The 16,528-nt window shown below is 46.2% G+C and overlaps 1 protein-coding gene across 1 annotated transcript in view; it reads left to right on the top strand.

Moving 5' to 3' along the window:
• LOC147617941 (monooxygenase 3-like) overlaps positions 1–12,282 on the top strand; it is a 48,795-nt gene extending 36,513 nt beyond the window's left edge. Inside the window, exons 6-7 of the mRNA XM_086776208.1 lie at positions 11,167–11,389; positions 11,650–12,282. Coding sequence (XP_086632334.1) covers positions 11,167–11,389; positions 11,650–12,188 — 762 coding nt within the window. The 3' untranslated portion in view covers positions 12,189–12,282. The remainder of the gene's footprint in view (positions 1–11,166; positions 11,390–11,649) is intronic.
• The last annotated feature ends 4,246 nt before the right edge of the window (positions 12,283–16,528 follow it).

The following is a 16,528-nucleotide window of genomic DNA, read 5'->3' as shown; positions in this document are numbered from 1 at the left end:
GGAGGAGGTGTATGTTGAGCAGCCTCCAGGCTTTATTGTTCCAGGATCTGAAGGGATGGTTTACAGGTCACGTAAGGCCTTGTATGGTCTTAAGCAGGCTCCCAGGGCTTGGAACCAGAAGATTGATTCCTTCTTTATTCGGACTGGATTTCAGAGATCGGTTGCAGATCCGAGCCTGTATCTCTTTCGGGAACGCGGCATGGTCACGCTTATCATCCTTTATGTGGATGATCTCATTCTCACCGGCAGTCATGTGGAGCACATTGGAGTGATGAAGGCTGCCTTGTCACAGGAGTTTGAGATGACCGACTTAGGCTTACTCTACTTCTTTTTGGGATTGGAGATCTGGCAGACCCAGAGGGGGTTTTTCGTCTCTCAGCAGCGGTATGTTCATGAGTTGCTTGAGGCCTTTGGGATGGAGAACTGCAAGCCTATTACTTCGCCGATGGACCCGAACACAAAGTTAACTGTTACTGATTCTTGTGAGCCAGTTGATGCCTCGGAGTACCGGAAGTTGGTTGGTTCATTGATCTGGTTGCTGAACACCAGATTGGACTTGAGCTTCTCCGTGGGGCTGTTGAGCTCTTTTATGCAGACGCCATTGAAGTCTCATTGGGACGCAGGATTGCGGATCTTGCGGTATCTGCAGAGTACGAAGGATCTAGGACTCTTTTACACAGGAGGGAATGGAGTCAGGCTCCAAGGTTGGAGTGACTCAGATTGGGGAGGAGATCCAGACACGAGGAGATCTACTTCAGGATACAGTTTTACCCTCGGCTGAGGAGCAGTTTCTTGGAGCAGCAAGAGGCAGCCAACTATTGCCCTTTCTTCGACAGAGGCAGAGTACCGAGCTACTTGTTGTCACGTGCATCCCGCACTTGGATGCCACGTAGACATTTCTGTACAGAAGGTGCAGGACCTGGGATGGTGAACTGGTCCCATGTGAGTCACGTGCATCCCGCACTTGGATGCCACGTAGACATTTCTGTACAGAAGGTGCAGGACTTGGGATGGTGAACTGGTCCCATGTGAGCCCAGTCCGGGACGAGTCAGCCAGGGATCCATCTCAGTCGTCCGAGGTCAGGTGTGCATTGTCCTGCACATGAGTCCAAGGTCAGGTGTGCACTGTCCTGCACATGAAGCAGTGCCAGTCCGCGCTGTGAGTCTCCCTCTGGAATGATGTCAGATGTGCTGAGTATCTGGTTTGCAACTGGATGCCAGACCTCTGTAGGCATGTAGGTTTGCATGTAGAGATGGGGCCAGCCCATAGGGCTACCCCAGTGCGAGGATTTGCATTTGCATTCTTAGTGTGGGCATGGGGGAGGTATAGAACCACCCCCAAGGGGCCAGGAGGGCCCACATTGTGCCCACCAGCCATGGCATGGGCTGGAGGGGCTGTCGGCCAGCTGTACTGCTGCTGGACAGGCAGCCGATTGGGTCAGAAACCCTAACCAGCAGTTCAGGCCAGGTGTAGGGGCAGTCCCACACCCATGCGCAGCATGGTACTGTCCCACACAAGCATGCGCAGGCTGGACAGAAGGTATTATTAGTGTGAAAGCACTTTATTAAAAGAACCCAGTCGTGGGGCTGTTATTAGCAGGCCGACTGGATGCTGAAGGTGGTATAAAAGCCCAGCCAAGAATTCATTGAATCCATCTCATAATTCACCAAGTGCTCAAAGCAAACAAGGGCCATGACAGCCAAGAACTTGCTAAAGCAAAGGGGTGAAGGACTGAAGGTCAAGGGCAGGTTTTCCAGCCAAGAAAAGGTCAAGTACTTTGTATTTGTTTTCAGATTTACATCATTCTAATAAAGCAAATACACCATCCGTGGTGGGGGCCCTACAGAGGGTAATTGGGACCCAACACTGTGTCCTCTCCATCTTCCCCTTCTCTCTCTATTTTCTGCACATCGTCTTTCAGTTTGTGCGTTAATTCCGTCGCGAAAAGAGTGCTGATTTCTGAGTTTTGAAGTACCGATCCTTCTCCGAAGCTTCCGCATATTACAGTGGTATCAGAGCTCACTTCAAGGACAAAGATTCAGCAAAGAAAACCAGAAAATTTTTTCGCTCGTGTGGTTGGTTTTTAGACGCCGGTGGACTACCCCTTTCGGAGTGACTCCTGTCCCTCGAAGGACGGTTGGTTTTTAGCCTCCGGAAGCCTCCGGAAGCCTCCGGAAGTCTCCCACACAGATAGTGGATGGTCAGATTGCGTTCCGGAAAGGAATTGCATTTTCCTGCTATGGCGAGTTTCGGCGACGAGAGAGAACCAGAACCATGGGACCAGAGTGCACCAGGCAGCCCAGCTAGGGCACCCGGCTTGAGTGTAACAGATATGTTCCAGCAGATGATGCGAGCAATCGCAGACCAGACAACCAAGTTGGATGAGCAGAAGGCGCGGATTTTGGCTCTGGAGGAGCGTTCTCGCTCTCCAGCGTCGCGTTTTCCATCTCCTCCTCCCTCTCCTTCCGTATCCCAGATACCAGATCCTCGTCACAGTGACCCTCTCGCGGGGTCACAACCGCAGCCAAGCTCCTTGCTTGAGATGCAGATGCGTGCATTGGAGATTCGACAACGAGAAGACGACGCCATGCGACGAGTGGAACACGAGCGTTACCTCAGAGCTTTGGACGCCAGATTGACACCGGCGGCGCCCTCGAATCATTTTCCCGAGAAAATGAATTTCAGTAAGTATAATGGTAAACTCGATCCCACTACTCTGTATTCATGGTTACATCAATTTGAAGCTTACTTTGCCGCAGTTAGGAAAACAGATATTGACAAAGTGATCTTAGCTAGTTGGTACTTGGAAGGTGAGGCCATTCCTTGGTGGACTCAGTGGGCTCATGCCCACACCAGAGCAGGTATGGCAGCTTATGTGTGGGACGAGTTCGTCCGCGACCTTAAGCAGCGGTTTCTACCGCCCCACTACCTTGAGCGACTCGAAGACGAGTTCAGGGGAGCGCGTCAGAACGTGCAACCAGTCCTTCAGTTTGCCAATAAAATTTCGACCTTGTGTCTGCAATTAGGCTTATCTGATACGGACAAGAAAGGGCAGTTTTTGTATGGCCTGGACACGCAAATCCAATGGGAGGTGCGTATGTTTAGGCCAGCCACCTTTGAGGACGCACTTTCGCTTGCGCAGAGTGCAGAAATGAAACACAATGGTGGCAAGCCCAAGACTTCCCAGCCAGCTTCTCCCAAGGCTAACGCCTCGGGGGGCAAAAGCCAGAACCAGACGGGGTCTTCCCCAGGACAGAACCCGGGAGCCTCTGGCTCCAAGAACTCGAACAATGCGTCTAAGCTTACTCCAGACCAGAAAGCGGAGGCAGGCAAGACAGGTGGCAAGTTGAGTGCTGAGGAGCTTTCTCAGTACAGGAAGGAGGGTAGATGTTACTTTTGTCACACAAAAGGACATACTTCTCGGGATTGTCCGAAGAAGCCTCCAAAGGCCGCCGCCGCCTCCACAGCTTCCGTGGTGAGCACAGCTCCCACACAGACCCCAGCGGCTACCCCTAGTTCTTCAACCCCCGGTGCTTCAGTTGGAGCAATTATTAGCCGGGAGCTTGAAGATAAGCAGAAGGGCGCCCATGACCAGGAGTATGAGCGCAACGAATTGCTTAAGTCCTTTGGCTACATAGGTGGCCAGAGAGTCATTGTCTTGTTTGACAGCGGCAGCACAGAGGATGTGGTCACGGAACAGGCCGCTAGGCGTGCCCGTTTCGAGCTGACTCCGGTGGACAAACAGGTTGAGGGTTTTAGCACAGGTATGACAACGAGCGTCGAGTATGAAGCTCTAGGTGCTAAGTTAGTGATTCAGGGCATAGAGTTTGTGCGTGACTTTATGGTTGCCCCTCTTGTAGGAGCAGACATAATTTTGGGTATCCAGTGGTTTCACAAGTTTCTTCCTGATGTCAAGTGGGACAAGCACACGTTCCAGATTGATCGGAATGTGTCAAACACCCCGGTGACCATTAAGTGTGAGCCAGGTATTCCAAACTTTCCGCTCATAAGCCACTTGCAGGCTAAGCGAGCAGTCAGGAAAGGCGCACAGTGTGCGATGATTTACATCCAGACAGCCCAGACGGTGGCCAGTGCTTCCGAGAAGTACTCGGTTCTCCATGAAAAGTTCCAGAAGATTTTTCTTCGGGACAGTCTCCCTCCCCAGCTTCCCCCGTCCAGACCGGAGGATCACAAGATTGACCTCCTCCCAGGCTCGGAACCCCCGAGCAAGTTTCCGTATCGCCTTTCTAAGGCAATGGAATCGGAGTTGGACCGCCAACTCCAAGAATTGTTGCAAGCTGGCTTCATCCGCCCCAGCGTGTCGCCATTTGCAGCACCGATCTTATTTGTCAAGAAGAAAGATGGGTCTTCTCGGTTGTGTGTCGATTATCGTGCACTCAACAAGCTGACTATCAAGAGCAAATTCCCGATGCCTCGAATTGACTATATCCTCGAGAGGCTGAATGGAGCTAAGGTGTTCTCCAAACTGGATTTAAAGAGTGGGTACCACCAGGTGCGGATTGTAGAGGGGGACATCCCCAAGACAGCCTTCCGTATAGAACGGGCCCACTATGAATTTGTGGTTATGCCATTTGGATTGACGAACGCCCCAGCTACATTTAACCGCATGATGATGCGTATTTTCCGGGAGTTGATTGGAGTGTGTGTGTTCATATTTTTGGACGACATACTCATATTTTCAGCTACAGTTGAGCAGCATGACATTGATGTGGAGAAAGTCCTTAAGTTGCTGGAAAGCAACGAGCTCTATGTCAATGAAAAGAAGTCAGAATTTTATCTGTTCCAGGTACATTACTTGGGATATATAATCAGTGCCGAAGGCATTCGACTTGATCCGGCTAAAGTGGCCGAGATTGTTAACTGGGAAGTACCTCAAACCGCTTATGACATTAGATCATTTGTGGGTATATGCCAGGCATATTCCACCCACATTGACAAGTTTTCTGATCTCTCGGCAGACCTCACCGATCTGCTAAAGGGAGTGAAAACAAGGAGGCAAAAGATTCGAATGACTCCACGAGCGTTGGAGGCATTCCAGAACCTCAAGGTGGCTTTGTCAGAAGCGCCTTGTTTAGCCCTTGCCTCGTGGGACGAACCATTTCAGGTGATCACCGATGCGAGTAACATCGCAATTGGAGGTGTATTGCAACAGAATGGTCATCCAGTAGCTTACATGTCTCGTAAGTTACTGCCCGCCGAAAAGAATTACTGAGTCTACGATCGTGAACTCCTAGCAGTTATACAGGCCTTGAAACATTGGAAACATTTCTTGTATGGCCGTGACTTTGAGGTTCGCACTGACCATCAGGCATTGCGCTGGATTCAGACGATGCCAAGTGCACAGTGGAGTGATCGACAACACCGCTGGAGTCAGATATTCCAGCAGTTCGGTGGTATGATTGAGTACCTTCCAGGAAAGGCCAATCCAGTGGCCGATGCTTTGAGCAGGAAGGGACAAGTATCTGCGATTCAGACCACTAGACTTGACCTTGTTGGTACAGGACTAGAAGACATGAAGCACACGTACGCAGATTCCGAGGAATTCGGTACGCAGTGGGAACAGGCATTGGATGCCACAGGACCATGCCATTTTCTGATACGCGATGGTTGGCTTTTCTACAAAGGCCGACTATGTGTCATGAAATCATTCCGGGCAGCTCTTCTCCATGATGCCCATGACGCCATTACAGGTGGTCATAGGGGCATGAATTCCACTCTGGAGAAATTAGAACGGCAATACTATTGGCCAAAGATGAGGCGTGATGTGTTTACATATGTACAACGCTGTGACATTTGTCAAAAGGTGAAAGCTCCTCGTGGAAAGAAGATAGGGTTGTTACAGCCTTTGCCAATTCTTGAGGGTCCTGTCCAGGACATTTCGATGGACTTTGTCACAAATCTGCCTCCCAGTCCGAGTAAGCGTAATACACAGTGTTTAACTATTGTTGACAGGTTCAGCAAGTTTGTTATGCTTATTCCTTGCAGGGCTAATGTGACCGCCGAGGATGTTGCCCAGCTATTCATTCGGCATTGGTACCCGATTGGTGGGATTCCTAGGACCATAGTGTCAGACCGAGATGCCAAGTTTACCAGTCATTTTTGGAGGGCATTGTTTGATAATTTTGGTACTAAGTTGAATTTTTCCAGTGCATTCCACCCACAGACAGATGGCCAGACAGAGATATACAACCAGTTGGCCTTTGATGTGCTGAAGTGTTATGTCCACGATCAGCAAGGTAAGTGGGAATCGTTTTTGCCTTTAGTTCAAGCTGTTTTGAATGACTCTTTTTCTTCAGCTATTGGCAGGACTCCATATGAGGCAGCGTTTGGAAGGCCTTTCCAGTCATTGTTAACCAGGACTTCGTCTTCAGTACCGGAGGCGAACAGAGTGACGGAGTCTTACCAGGAGATCCTAGAGTCCGTTAAAGACAGATTGGCTAAAGCGCAAGAGGCCTACACTCGACAGGCCAATAAAGACCGAAGGGACATGAAGTTTTCGGAAGGAGATTGGGTATATCTTCGGATTATGAAGCAACGATTGAAGCAGGTGGGCAAGCGATGCCCAAAGTTGTCTTTCAGGAGCTTCGGACCATTTCCCATCCAGAAAAAGATTAATGAGGTGTCTATGCAGTTAAAGCTACCTCCGAGTTGGACTATGCACGATGTATTTCATGTCAGTTGGTTAAAGCCATATGCAGGTCCACCCCCTTCAGAGGTCAAAGACGAAGCGGAACCAGACATTATTGATGAAGCAGAAGTAATGGTTCCAGAACAGATCCTTCTGCACCGTTTCAAGCATGGCTCAGGCGGAAGACTACGACAGTTTCTCACGAAGTTTCAGGACCGAGGAACTCATGAAGCGGTATGGCTCGACAAAGAATTTTTCGAAGACTATCCGGCATTATTGACGGATTATTTGGAGGCTATGCAGCTTCCGTCAAGTTAAGCAGAAGGGGATGTCACGTGCATCCCGCACTTGGATGCCACGTAGACATTTCTGTACAGAAGGTGCAGGACCTGGGATGGTGAACTGGTCCCATGTGAACCCAGTCCGGGACGAGTCAGCCAGGGATCCATCTCAGTCGTCCGAGGTCAGGTGTGCATTGTCCTGCACATGAGTCCAAGGTCAGGTGTGCACTGTCCTGCACATGAAGCAGTGCCAGTCCGCGCTGTGAGTCTCCCTCAGATGTGCTGAGTATCTGGTTTGCAACTGGATGCCAGACCTCTGTAGGCATGTAGGTTTGCATGTAGAGATGGGGCCAGCCCATAGGGCTACCCCAGTGCGAGGATTTGCATTTGCATTCTTAGTGTGGGCATGGGGGAGGTATAGAACCACCCCCAAGGGGCCAGGAGGGCCCACATTGTGCCCACCAGCCATGGCATGGGCTGGAGGGGCTGTCGGCCAGCTGTACTGCTGCTGGACAGGCAGCCGACTGGGTCAGAAACCCTAACCAGCAGTTCAGGCCAGGTGTAGGGGCAGTCCCACACCCATGCGCAGCATGGTACTGTCCCACACAAGCATGCACAGGCTGGACAAAAGGTATTATTAGTGTGAAAGCACTTTATTAAAAGAACCCAGTCGTGGGGCTGTTATTAGCAGGCCGACTGGATGCTGAAGGTGGTATAAAAGCCCAGCCAAGAATTCATTGAATCCATCTCATAATTCACCAAGTGCTCCAAGCAAACAAGGGCTAGGACAGCCAAGAACTTGCTAAAGCAAAGGGGTGAAGGACTGAAGGTCAAGGGCAGGTTTTCCAGCCAAGAAAAGGTCAAGTACTTTGTATTTGTTTTCAGATTTACATCATTCTAATAAAGCAAATACACCATCCGTGGTGGGGGCCCTACAGAGGGTAATTGGGACCCAACACTGTGTCCTCTCCATCTTCCCCTTCTCTCTCTATTTTCTGCACATCGTCTTTCAGTTTGTGCGTTAATTCCGTCGCGAAAAGAGTGCTGATTTCTGAGTTTTGAAGTACCGATCCTTCTCCGAAGCTTCCGCATATTACACTTGTGGTGCTGCTTGTGAGGTTGTGTGGCTGCGGAGGCTGCTAGGCGAGATTGGGTTTCCACATGGGGAGCCCACAGTCATCCAGTGCGATAACCAGAGTTGTATAGCTATTGCTCGGAACCCGGTTTTCCATGCCCGGACCAAGCATATAGAGATACAGTACCACTTTGTACGTGAGAAGATCTTGGCTGGTGACATCTTGCTACTTTATTGTTCGACGAAGGACAATGCGGCGGACCTCTTCACGAAGTCTCTACCTCAGGCTACGCTCAGGCGGCACTCCAGCTCCCTTGGGTTGGTTTCACAGCCAGGAGCTGAGAGGGGGTGTTAGAAGTCATCTCCTGTCTATATTTATACACCAGGGCCTTTGTTGTGGGTGTGCCCGCCCTGTATAAGGTGTTTTATCATTTTTCCTCACTCTCCGTATTTTTCTCTATTTTTTCCTATTTTTCCAGTGGTGGGGAGGGATGCCAGAGGTTGGCAGGAGCACTTCAGGGCTGGCCGACTGTCCCAACTGCAGTCCTGTGGTTGGCCGACTGCTCACACATCGTTCGTGGGCTTCTGGATTGCTGGCCGACTGGATGTATGCAGTCGTGGACCTTTTCACTGCTGGTCGACTGCTCATGCAGTCGTGGAGGCCCTTCAGTGCTGGCCGACTGCTCACATAGGGGCATATAAATAGGCCCCATGCCCCCACCACTTCCTCATTCAGTTTTCTGCGGGATCTTGTGTATAGAGAAGAGTTTACACACCTATCTCTCTGTGTTTCTTGTGCTGTCTATTTTTTGCATTCTACTTGCTCTTGTCTACCCAAGTTTGGTTATCATTTCCGCTACATATTCTGACAGAAGATTATGTTCTCAAGTGTCAAATTTGTCAGGCAAATAAAGCTGAATGCTTTAGACAGGCTGGGTTGTTGCATCCTTTGCAAATCCCAAGTAATAAACGGGAAAGTATTTCCATGGATTTTATTACCGGATTGCCAAGAACACATCAAGGCCACGATTCTATTTGGGTTGTGGTAGATCGCTTGACAAAAATGGCTAGATTTTTACCCTCCCGGAAGACTATTACAGCTACGCAACTAGCACGGCAGTTTATCGAGCAATTGTTTAGACTGTACGGGTTACCGCAAGACATAGTCAGTGATAGGGACTCTAAGTTTACGAGTGATTTTTGGAAACTTGTTTTTGAGACGTTGGAAACAACTTTGAATTTGAGTTCCTCAGATCATCCTCAATCTGATGGCCAGACTGAAAGAGTGAATCAGATTTTGGAGGATATGCTTCGAGCATATGTATCCAAAAGACAGAGTTCATGGGAGGATTATCTTCCTATGTTAGAATTTGCATATAACAGTACTAAGCATACGAGTAGAGGGTTTAGTCCTTTCATGCTTATGTATGGTTTTCAACCTAGATCACCTGTTAGAGTAGGATTCTCAGGACTTCAGCATGATGCAGCACGTAATTTTTTACAAGATATGCAGGAAATGTTACAAGTTGTGAAGGAATCTATTAGAAGTGCCCAAGACCGAGACAGGTTTTATTCTAATAGACATCGTTTACCCAGAGAATTCTCTAAAGGAACGATGGTGTATTTGCGAGTTCCGAAAGATTCCGAGACTTTACGGACAGGTAGATTTCCGAAATTGTCCCCTAGATACTGTGGACCACAACGGATTGGTTCAGTTGCATATGAATTGGATTTGCCTTCTCATGTGAAAGTTCATCCTGTATTTCATGTCAGTAGACTTAAGGAAGTACTGGGTGGAGCAGATCAGTTAGTTACTCCTCAAGAAATTATAGATATCGAGGACATGACATTTGTTCCGCACGAACCTGAAAAGATTCTTGGATTTCGTGAACGAAGATTGCGTAATATGCTTATCACGGAATACAAGATCAAGTGGAAGGATCGTGTTGAGGAGGACGCTACATGGGAGACATTGACTACTCTTCAGAGAGATTACCCTGGCTTCTTAGTGAGCTTAGGAGTGAGCTCTTAGAGGAAGGGGAGTATGTGTGTATCTACCGTGTGCTACACGCACGCAAGACTAGTTTCGAGGCTTGGGGAAGCTTGGAACTAGGCAAGCTGATTGACGAGCTGAGTTAGGGAAATACTAACGGGCGGGCACCCAAGTATGGACGAGCGAGCACCCAAGTGTGGACGCCTGATGACCGGCCAAGAGCCTATAAAAGGGTGGCCAAGGTTAATTATTGGGATATATAGAGTCTCGCGAGTTTGGGAGAGCTCCATGGTCTTGGAGCCTGGATCTAGTGCAGACGTGCACGTGCTTTATGCAGCCGAGGCCGGCAGCGACCTCGAGGCCCGCGAGGGCAGCTTCGTGGCGGTATGGGACGTCGCGAGGAGGAGATTGGTCGGTTCGTCATCCTAGTTAGCTCAGCTCGTGGCTCGGTGGGGACAGCCAAGACTGTGGGCTTGCCCACGGCTGTCATGGTTGGGAGGTGAGTCAAGCCTGCACCTCCTTGCTTGTTTGTTTGTTCGTTTGTTTGCAGGTTTGGAGTCTTGAATCAAGATCGATCACGAGGAGATCCGTGGGGATTTGACAACATTCAAATAGGATCCTCCTCCTAATCTTATCACAATCCGGTATGCAAACTCCACAACAACCCGTTTCGAATCAAGTACTGACTACCAGCCACCCTAACTGGTGGTGTGGCCTCCCTAGTCTAAAACTATGGAGCTCCCCAATATGCTGCCAATACTGACTGAAATGCCCGTCGGTCTGACATAGCCCTCTCATGGAATCATGTAAGTCAGCACTAATCTCGGTAAAACTCAAAAGATTCACCTCCCCAATCCTACTGAAAGCATCTACAACCCGGTTCAAACTACCCTTCCCATACTTCTTCATTTGCCAAAGATCACTGAAAAGAACACTGATCAAGTATCCCACATGCTTTCTCAAGAATGCTCTCCCAGCCATATTATTGGACATGCATATTTCTGCAAAGCCTTTGTTAAGTTGCGGCCAGCTGGTTTATGCAATGTCTTTCTATCCAAAGGCGTGCAATCTGTCAATGAGCTATTCTTTGCTGTTGTTGTGTGTGAGCATGCATAACACCAAGGGACATCACACCATGAATGCTAACTCAACTTTACATGTTTATAGGTTCTCATTGGATGTGATGGTACTGGATCTGTTGTAGCAAGGTGGATGGGTTTCAAAGAACCACGTTATGCTGGATATACAGCAACACGAGGATTAGCTGTATTTCCTAATGGACATAAAATGAAGAATGCAGCTAGACAAATACTAGGGCAAGGTGTCCGAGCAGGCATTGTACCTATGGATTCCAATAGAGTATATTGGTTTGTGGCGTTCAATTCTTCAGGTTTGTGTATTCCTCCAAATTCTCATTTCAAGGCATGCTTTTACTTTCTACTCTCATGGCCACAGCATGCAAACCTGTCAAGGCTCTGCTCAGTTGGGGCACAGAGTTGCAGGTCTCCCCAATTCCTCATGTTTGCTAGAATTCCCCCCACGGTGTGGTCTTGTTTGCATGTGTGTTGATTCATTGATGCGTGGATCCTCAAGCTTAATTCGTGTGCATCATCTTATGTACTCATGGTCAATGGCATGGTTCTTTAACAGGTGAAATGATCACAGATGTTGAACTGGTGCGCAAGGAGGCACTGAACTATGTGCAAGGATGGCCGGACATAATCACAGATGCAATAAACAAGTCCCCATTGGAGACCTTGAGTAGGAGGGGGATATCAGATCGATGGATGTGGCCAGCGGGGGGGGCCCCACTATACAGGGGGGGAGTAACACTAGCAGGTGATGCAATGCACCCTATGACACCAAACCTTGCGCAAGGGGGATGCTGTGCTCTGGAAGATGCTGTGGTCCTAGGTCGAGCATTGTCCAAAGCACTATCAGCGAGAAATGTGAATGGGTCCCATGATGCTGAAATGGAGAGAATAGAGCTTGCTCTGAAGTCCTACACAGAGGAGCGGTGGCGCAGGATGTTGCCCATGGCTATACGATCTTATGCCATTGGTGCACTCTTGCAATTAGACTTTGAGCTTGTCTGTTCGGTTCGCAACAAGCTCATACCCAAAATCTTGAAGCTAGAGCGCTTCATTGATCACACCTTCTATGATTGTGGGACGCTCTCGTTGTCATGATGAATGCACTTGGTAGTGATGAGAGCTTGTATCATGCGTTGTAGGCTAAATATATACTATCGTTGATTAATTGTCTTTGTTTTTTTTTTAAAAAGGTACAGTATACAATAAAGCTTTTTTTTAAAAAAACTTTTGGGTAGCCTAACATCCTTGAAAAAAAAGTATATGAAAGGAGGAAAACCACGTGGCATGTGAATAATAATAAATTATCAACTTTTTTTGAAAAGCTCGTTAAAGAACAAGTTTTTTAAAAATAGTTCAAAAAGCTTTGCTTCAAAAGCTTGCACACAAGAGAAAGAAAAACAAAGCTACTTAGGACTTGTTGAAATTACAGCAATGTGATGAGTTATGGTGGATCAAATGTTAGAATCAACATCATTAATAAAGTGATTAGACGATAATTAATTGATAGCTTAATGTAGGTATAGATAATAAAAATCCAGTAAATTCTTATTAAGCTAATGTCTCAATTTATATAGTTTATATCCAAGTATCTAATCCCACTGATTTTTCTTTGATTCACTCCACTTCTTTTGCTCGACTCTTTTCACCTTTCCTAGAATATCTCTACACTTCCTAAATCTTCTCATGTTCCTTTATTCTTTTTCAGTAGATTTTTCTCACCTTTTCACAGGTTCTCTCACAATTATAGATTCTCTTTTGCAGCCTCTAACCAAGGGCTTGTTCTCGCACACACCTTATTCACTTGTATATTTCAACACTTCCCCTCAAGTGAATACTCTTAGAACACTTGGACTTTATACCAAGTTTTTCTCTTACTTGATAGTTCGCGATCAGTGCCTAGCACACTCCCCTCAAGTTAACTTAGCACACCTGGACCTTGTACCATCTTACTTAATAATCAGTCAGTCCTTATAGGTCGTGGTCAATGGGAACCGATAATCGGCGCGACTGACAAACGGAAAAGATTGCTATAGCTATTGATACCATTCTGAACGACCAGTGCCTCAAGTCTCTAAACTCATAGTCCTTGATACACTGTCTCTCTCTATGTGTCCAAAGGCTACTACAAGTGTCCGCGACCTTGACTAAAGTGCTCACATAAATCTATCACGTGGCCTACATCATCGATGGCTCAGAGGTGGTTTTACTTTGTTGGGGCAGGTTACATTGGATTGTGGGGTCTCTCTCTCTCTCTCTCTCTCTCTCTCTCTGAGATTTTCACATGGTTCCTTACTCTTTGGAGCCTCACATCTTCTCTTGTCTATAGTCTTCTTGTCGTGGCAGCTTCTCTTCACGCGTCCATGTCTTCCTCTTCTTTCAGTCTTCTTGTTGCAGCTTCTCTTCTCGTGTCCATGTCTTCCTTCAATGCTTTCTCTAGATCTTATTCTCGGTGTGGATCCTCTTCTTGGAAAGAGATGCTCTTCTTCTTTCATGGCTGGGGTCATGAGCTTGTCCGTCAAGTCTTCTTGCTCCATGTGAGCAACATGTTTAAATGTTTTGTTGACAGTTCTTTTGGGCTTTTGATGTTTATCTTGTGTCATTATGCAATGCAAACCCAAATCTATGCGGGAGGTCTTACCTCTTGTCTTATTTTGGACAAGGGTAGTGTCTGATCCCATTTTTACACTAATGTAGTGTGCTCAATACATAATGCATATAGCATTCATTCTTATGCACATTCCCAAATGCAACTCTGGCTGTGAATAATCTTGAATTTGAGTGCGATTTGTAGGTATTAACCAAGGGTTAAATGTAAAATGATGATTACCATAAATTTATCAGCATAATTTTATCAGAAATTACATTAAATCAAAGGTAACCAATTTGTACGGAATGGTTGGAGTATCAAACCAACTCTGAATTGCAATCTGAAGTTATAGGGATCTGTTTCAGATACCTAATGGTTAATTTGAACCCTCAATTGCATCCAAATACAATGATTAGCATTGATTAATCACTGACTAGCAAATTAATCCTCTGTTTTGTGTGCAGAAAATAGAGTATGCGAGGAGCCCAGATTTGGGACCTTAGACTTCAAATGAGCTCAAATCCTTTCAAGGCCATCAATAGCAATTAGTCTAGTAGAGGATTAAGCCAAGAAACACAAGATTTGACCAAACATTGAATGCTTAATCTCTGTTTTACCAAAGTCACCTGTCGATTTGATGAAGAGCTTGGATCTCACTGTAGACTTGATCAAATCAAATTCTGACTTCACCAGCTTGTAGAGCATGCTTGAAAATACCTAGGGCTAAGAGGAATTAGACCCAGTTGATTTGTGGAAGTAGAAATCACTAATTTGCTGGCAGAAAAACGACGCTTGAAAAAAAACGTGAATTCTTCTGAATGCGCCGACGGTTTGCGCTTCTGATTCGACTGGCTGGAGCACAATTGAAGTGGCTATCTATGGCTAGAAGGGTTTGGGCTAATTTGATGTGTGCAAGGAGAGGGAGCTTCTCCACTAGCTGGGGGTACAGAGGTTAGTTGAAAAATAACTAAAAATTTAATTATTTTTTAATTACTTACTAATCTTGCTTAATTAGATATGCTTAATTAGATAATGAGCTCATAAACTTGATGGATTCTAGGCTTGGCTTTGATGCCATGTTAAAATTACAGCAATGTGATGAGCTATTAATATCATTAACAAAGTGATTAGATGTAATTAGTGTGAGTAATTAACTGATAGCTTAATGTAGGCATGGATAATCAAAAACCAGCAAATTCTCATTAGGCCAATGCCTCAATTTATAGAGTTTACATCAAAGCATCTAATCCCATTGATTTCTCCTTGATTCACTCCACCTCTTTTTCTTGATTCTCTCCACCTCTCCCAGAATATCTTCACACTTCCTAAATCTTCTCATGCTACCCTTTATTCTCTCCCAGTAGATTCTTCTCACCTTTTCACAGGTTCTCTCACATTTACAGATTCTCTTTTACAGCCTCTAACCAAGGGCTTGTTCTCGCACACACCTTATTGACTTGTATATTTCAACAGGACTATGTATCACAAAAGCAAGTGAGAGGCTACCATGAGACCTCCATCAAGACTCCAAGAAGAGAATACGGCAACTCTCCACCTAATCGCGGCATATAGGAATCTTAGTTGGCTAACTATAGCTCTAACCGTTCACACTAGTCCGGACTTCCTTGAACCGCCCGACTCCCCCTAGTCCTATAGGATATTGGGTCTTGAAAGTACTAACGTCCTTTCAAGTTGAGTCTTTTTCCGGTCTATCATGTTCACTTAACTAGACATTGTTGTTTAATAATGTGATGAGTTCGTTTCTCTTGAAAAACCAAGATGCGCTCTAGCTCGTGTGGTAAAACCGGAGGTTCAATTAAATCTACAAGAACACTTGTATCCACCACATTGGCATCTTCACCTAGTCGTTTTCGGAGACGACTAACATGAAAAACTAGATGAATCTTGAAATGTTTTGGTAGAGCTAACTTGTAGTCAACTTCACCTATACGTTCAAGTATGTTTTCAAATTCAAGTTCATTCTAGTGCTTCAAGATGACATGCGCTCTTTTAAAGCACGTTGACAACACACAAGAGCAAGCAATCAAGTGGATAAGGCTACCCAAGCATTTTAATTATCCTTTATAGGGCTCACTCTACACCATTTCAAGTTTCAACCTTGTATCTCCCCTCCACAAATAAACACACAATACCTATTCACCCACTCTTTCTCCCTCTCTCACTCTTTAAACCTAGAGCCTCTTGTTTTCCTTGATTATATGTGGACTGGACGGACATAAGCAATTAGGTGTTCTTTGGGTATCAAATCACGGAAAAAATAAATGCAAACTCTCCTTTGCCAGTGTCCTCTCATCACCTAGAAAATCCTCTTGCCCCCACTGCTTGATAAAATGAATGGGTAGTGTATCGAGAAGTTTTTACTAAGAAAAATGAGATGCAAGTCACCTCAAAACTCAAGGAGTACATGGCTAGGGAGTCATTTGGCAGCTCTTTAGATTTGTGTTGAAAGACTTCTTGAGGGTGGTATGGTGTAGATGATAGCTATAAGAGACATGTTACAAAGTCACATTGATGATCCAATGGGATGTAAAAGTTACATTTTCATCTCCTTCAAGATAAAGTCCAAATAAACAAGTCTTAGAGGGATCAAGAATCCTATTGTTAACCACTCTGTAGGTTAACATGGTTTCACTCGCTCGACCTACCGTATGGTGATTTGCCATCTTGTCCACAGAAACATACACTTATTCTTTGCAAGGCGTTGCTAGAACACATAAAGTGGCCTTACCTTATGCTTAATAGGAAAAGCCTATGGACTTCGTGTACATAGTTGCTTAAGACTCGTAATAGAGATCGTACCATTTTTTAGGTTGGTCAGCCTAGTGTG

Source organism: Cibotium barometz, chromosome 36, assembly GCF_041138505.1.
Source record: "Cibotium barometz isolate CiBa-2024 chromosome 36, ASM4113850v1, whole genome shotgun sequence".
Taxonomy (NCBI): domain Eukaryota; kingdom Viridiplantae; phylum Streptophyta; class Polypodiopsida; order Cyatheales; family Cibotiaceae; genus Cibotium; species Cibotium barometz.
This window is presented reverse-complemented; position numbering and strand designations above follow the sequence as displayed.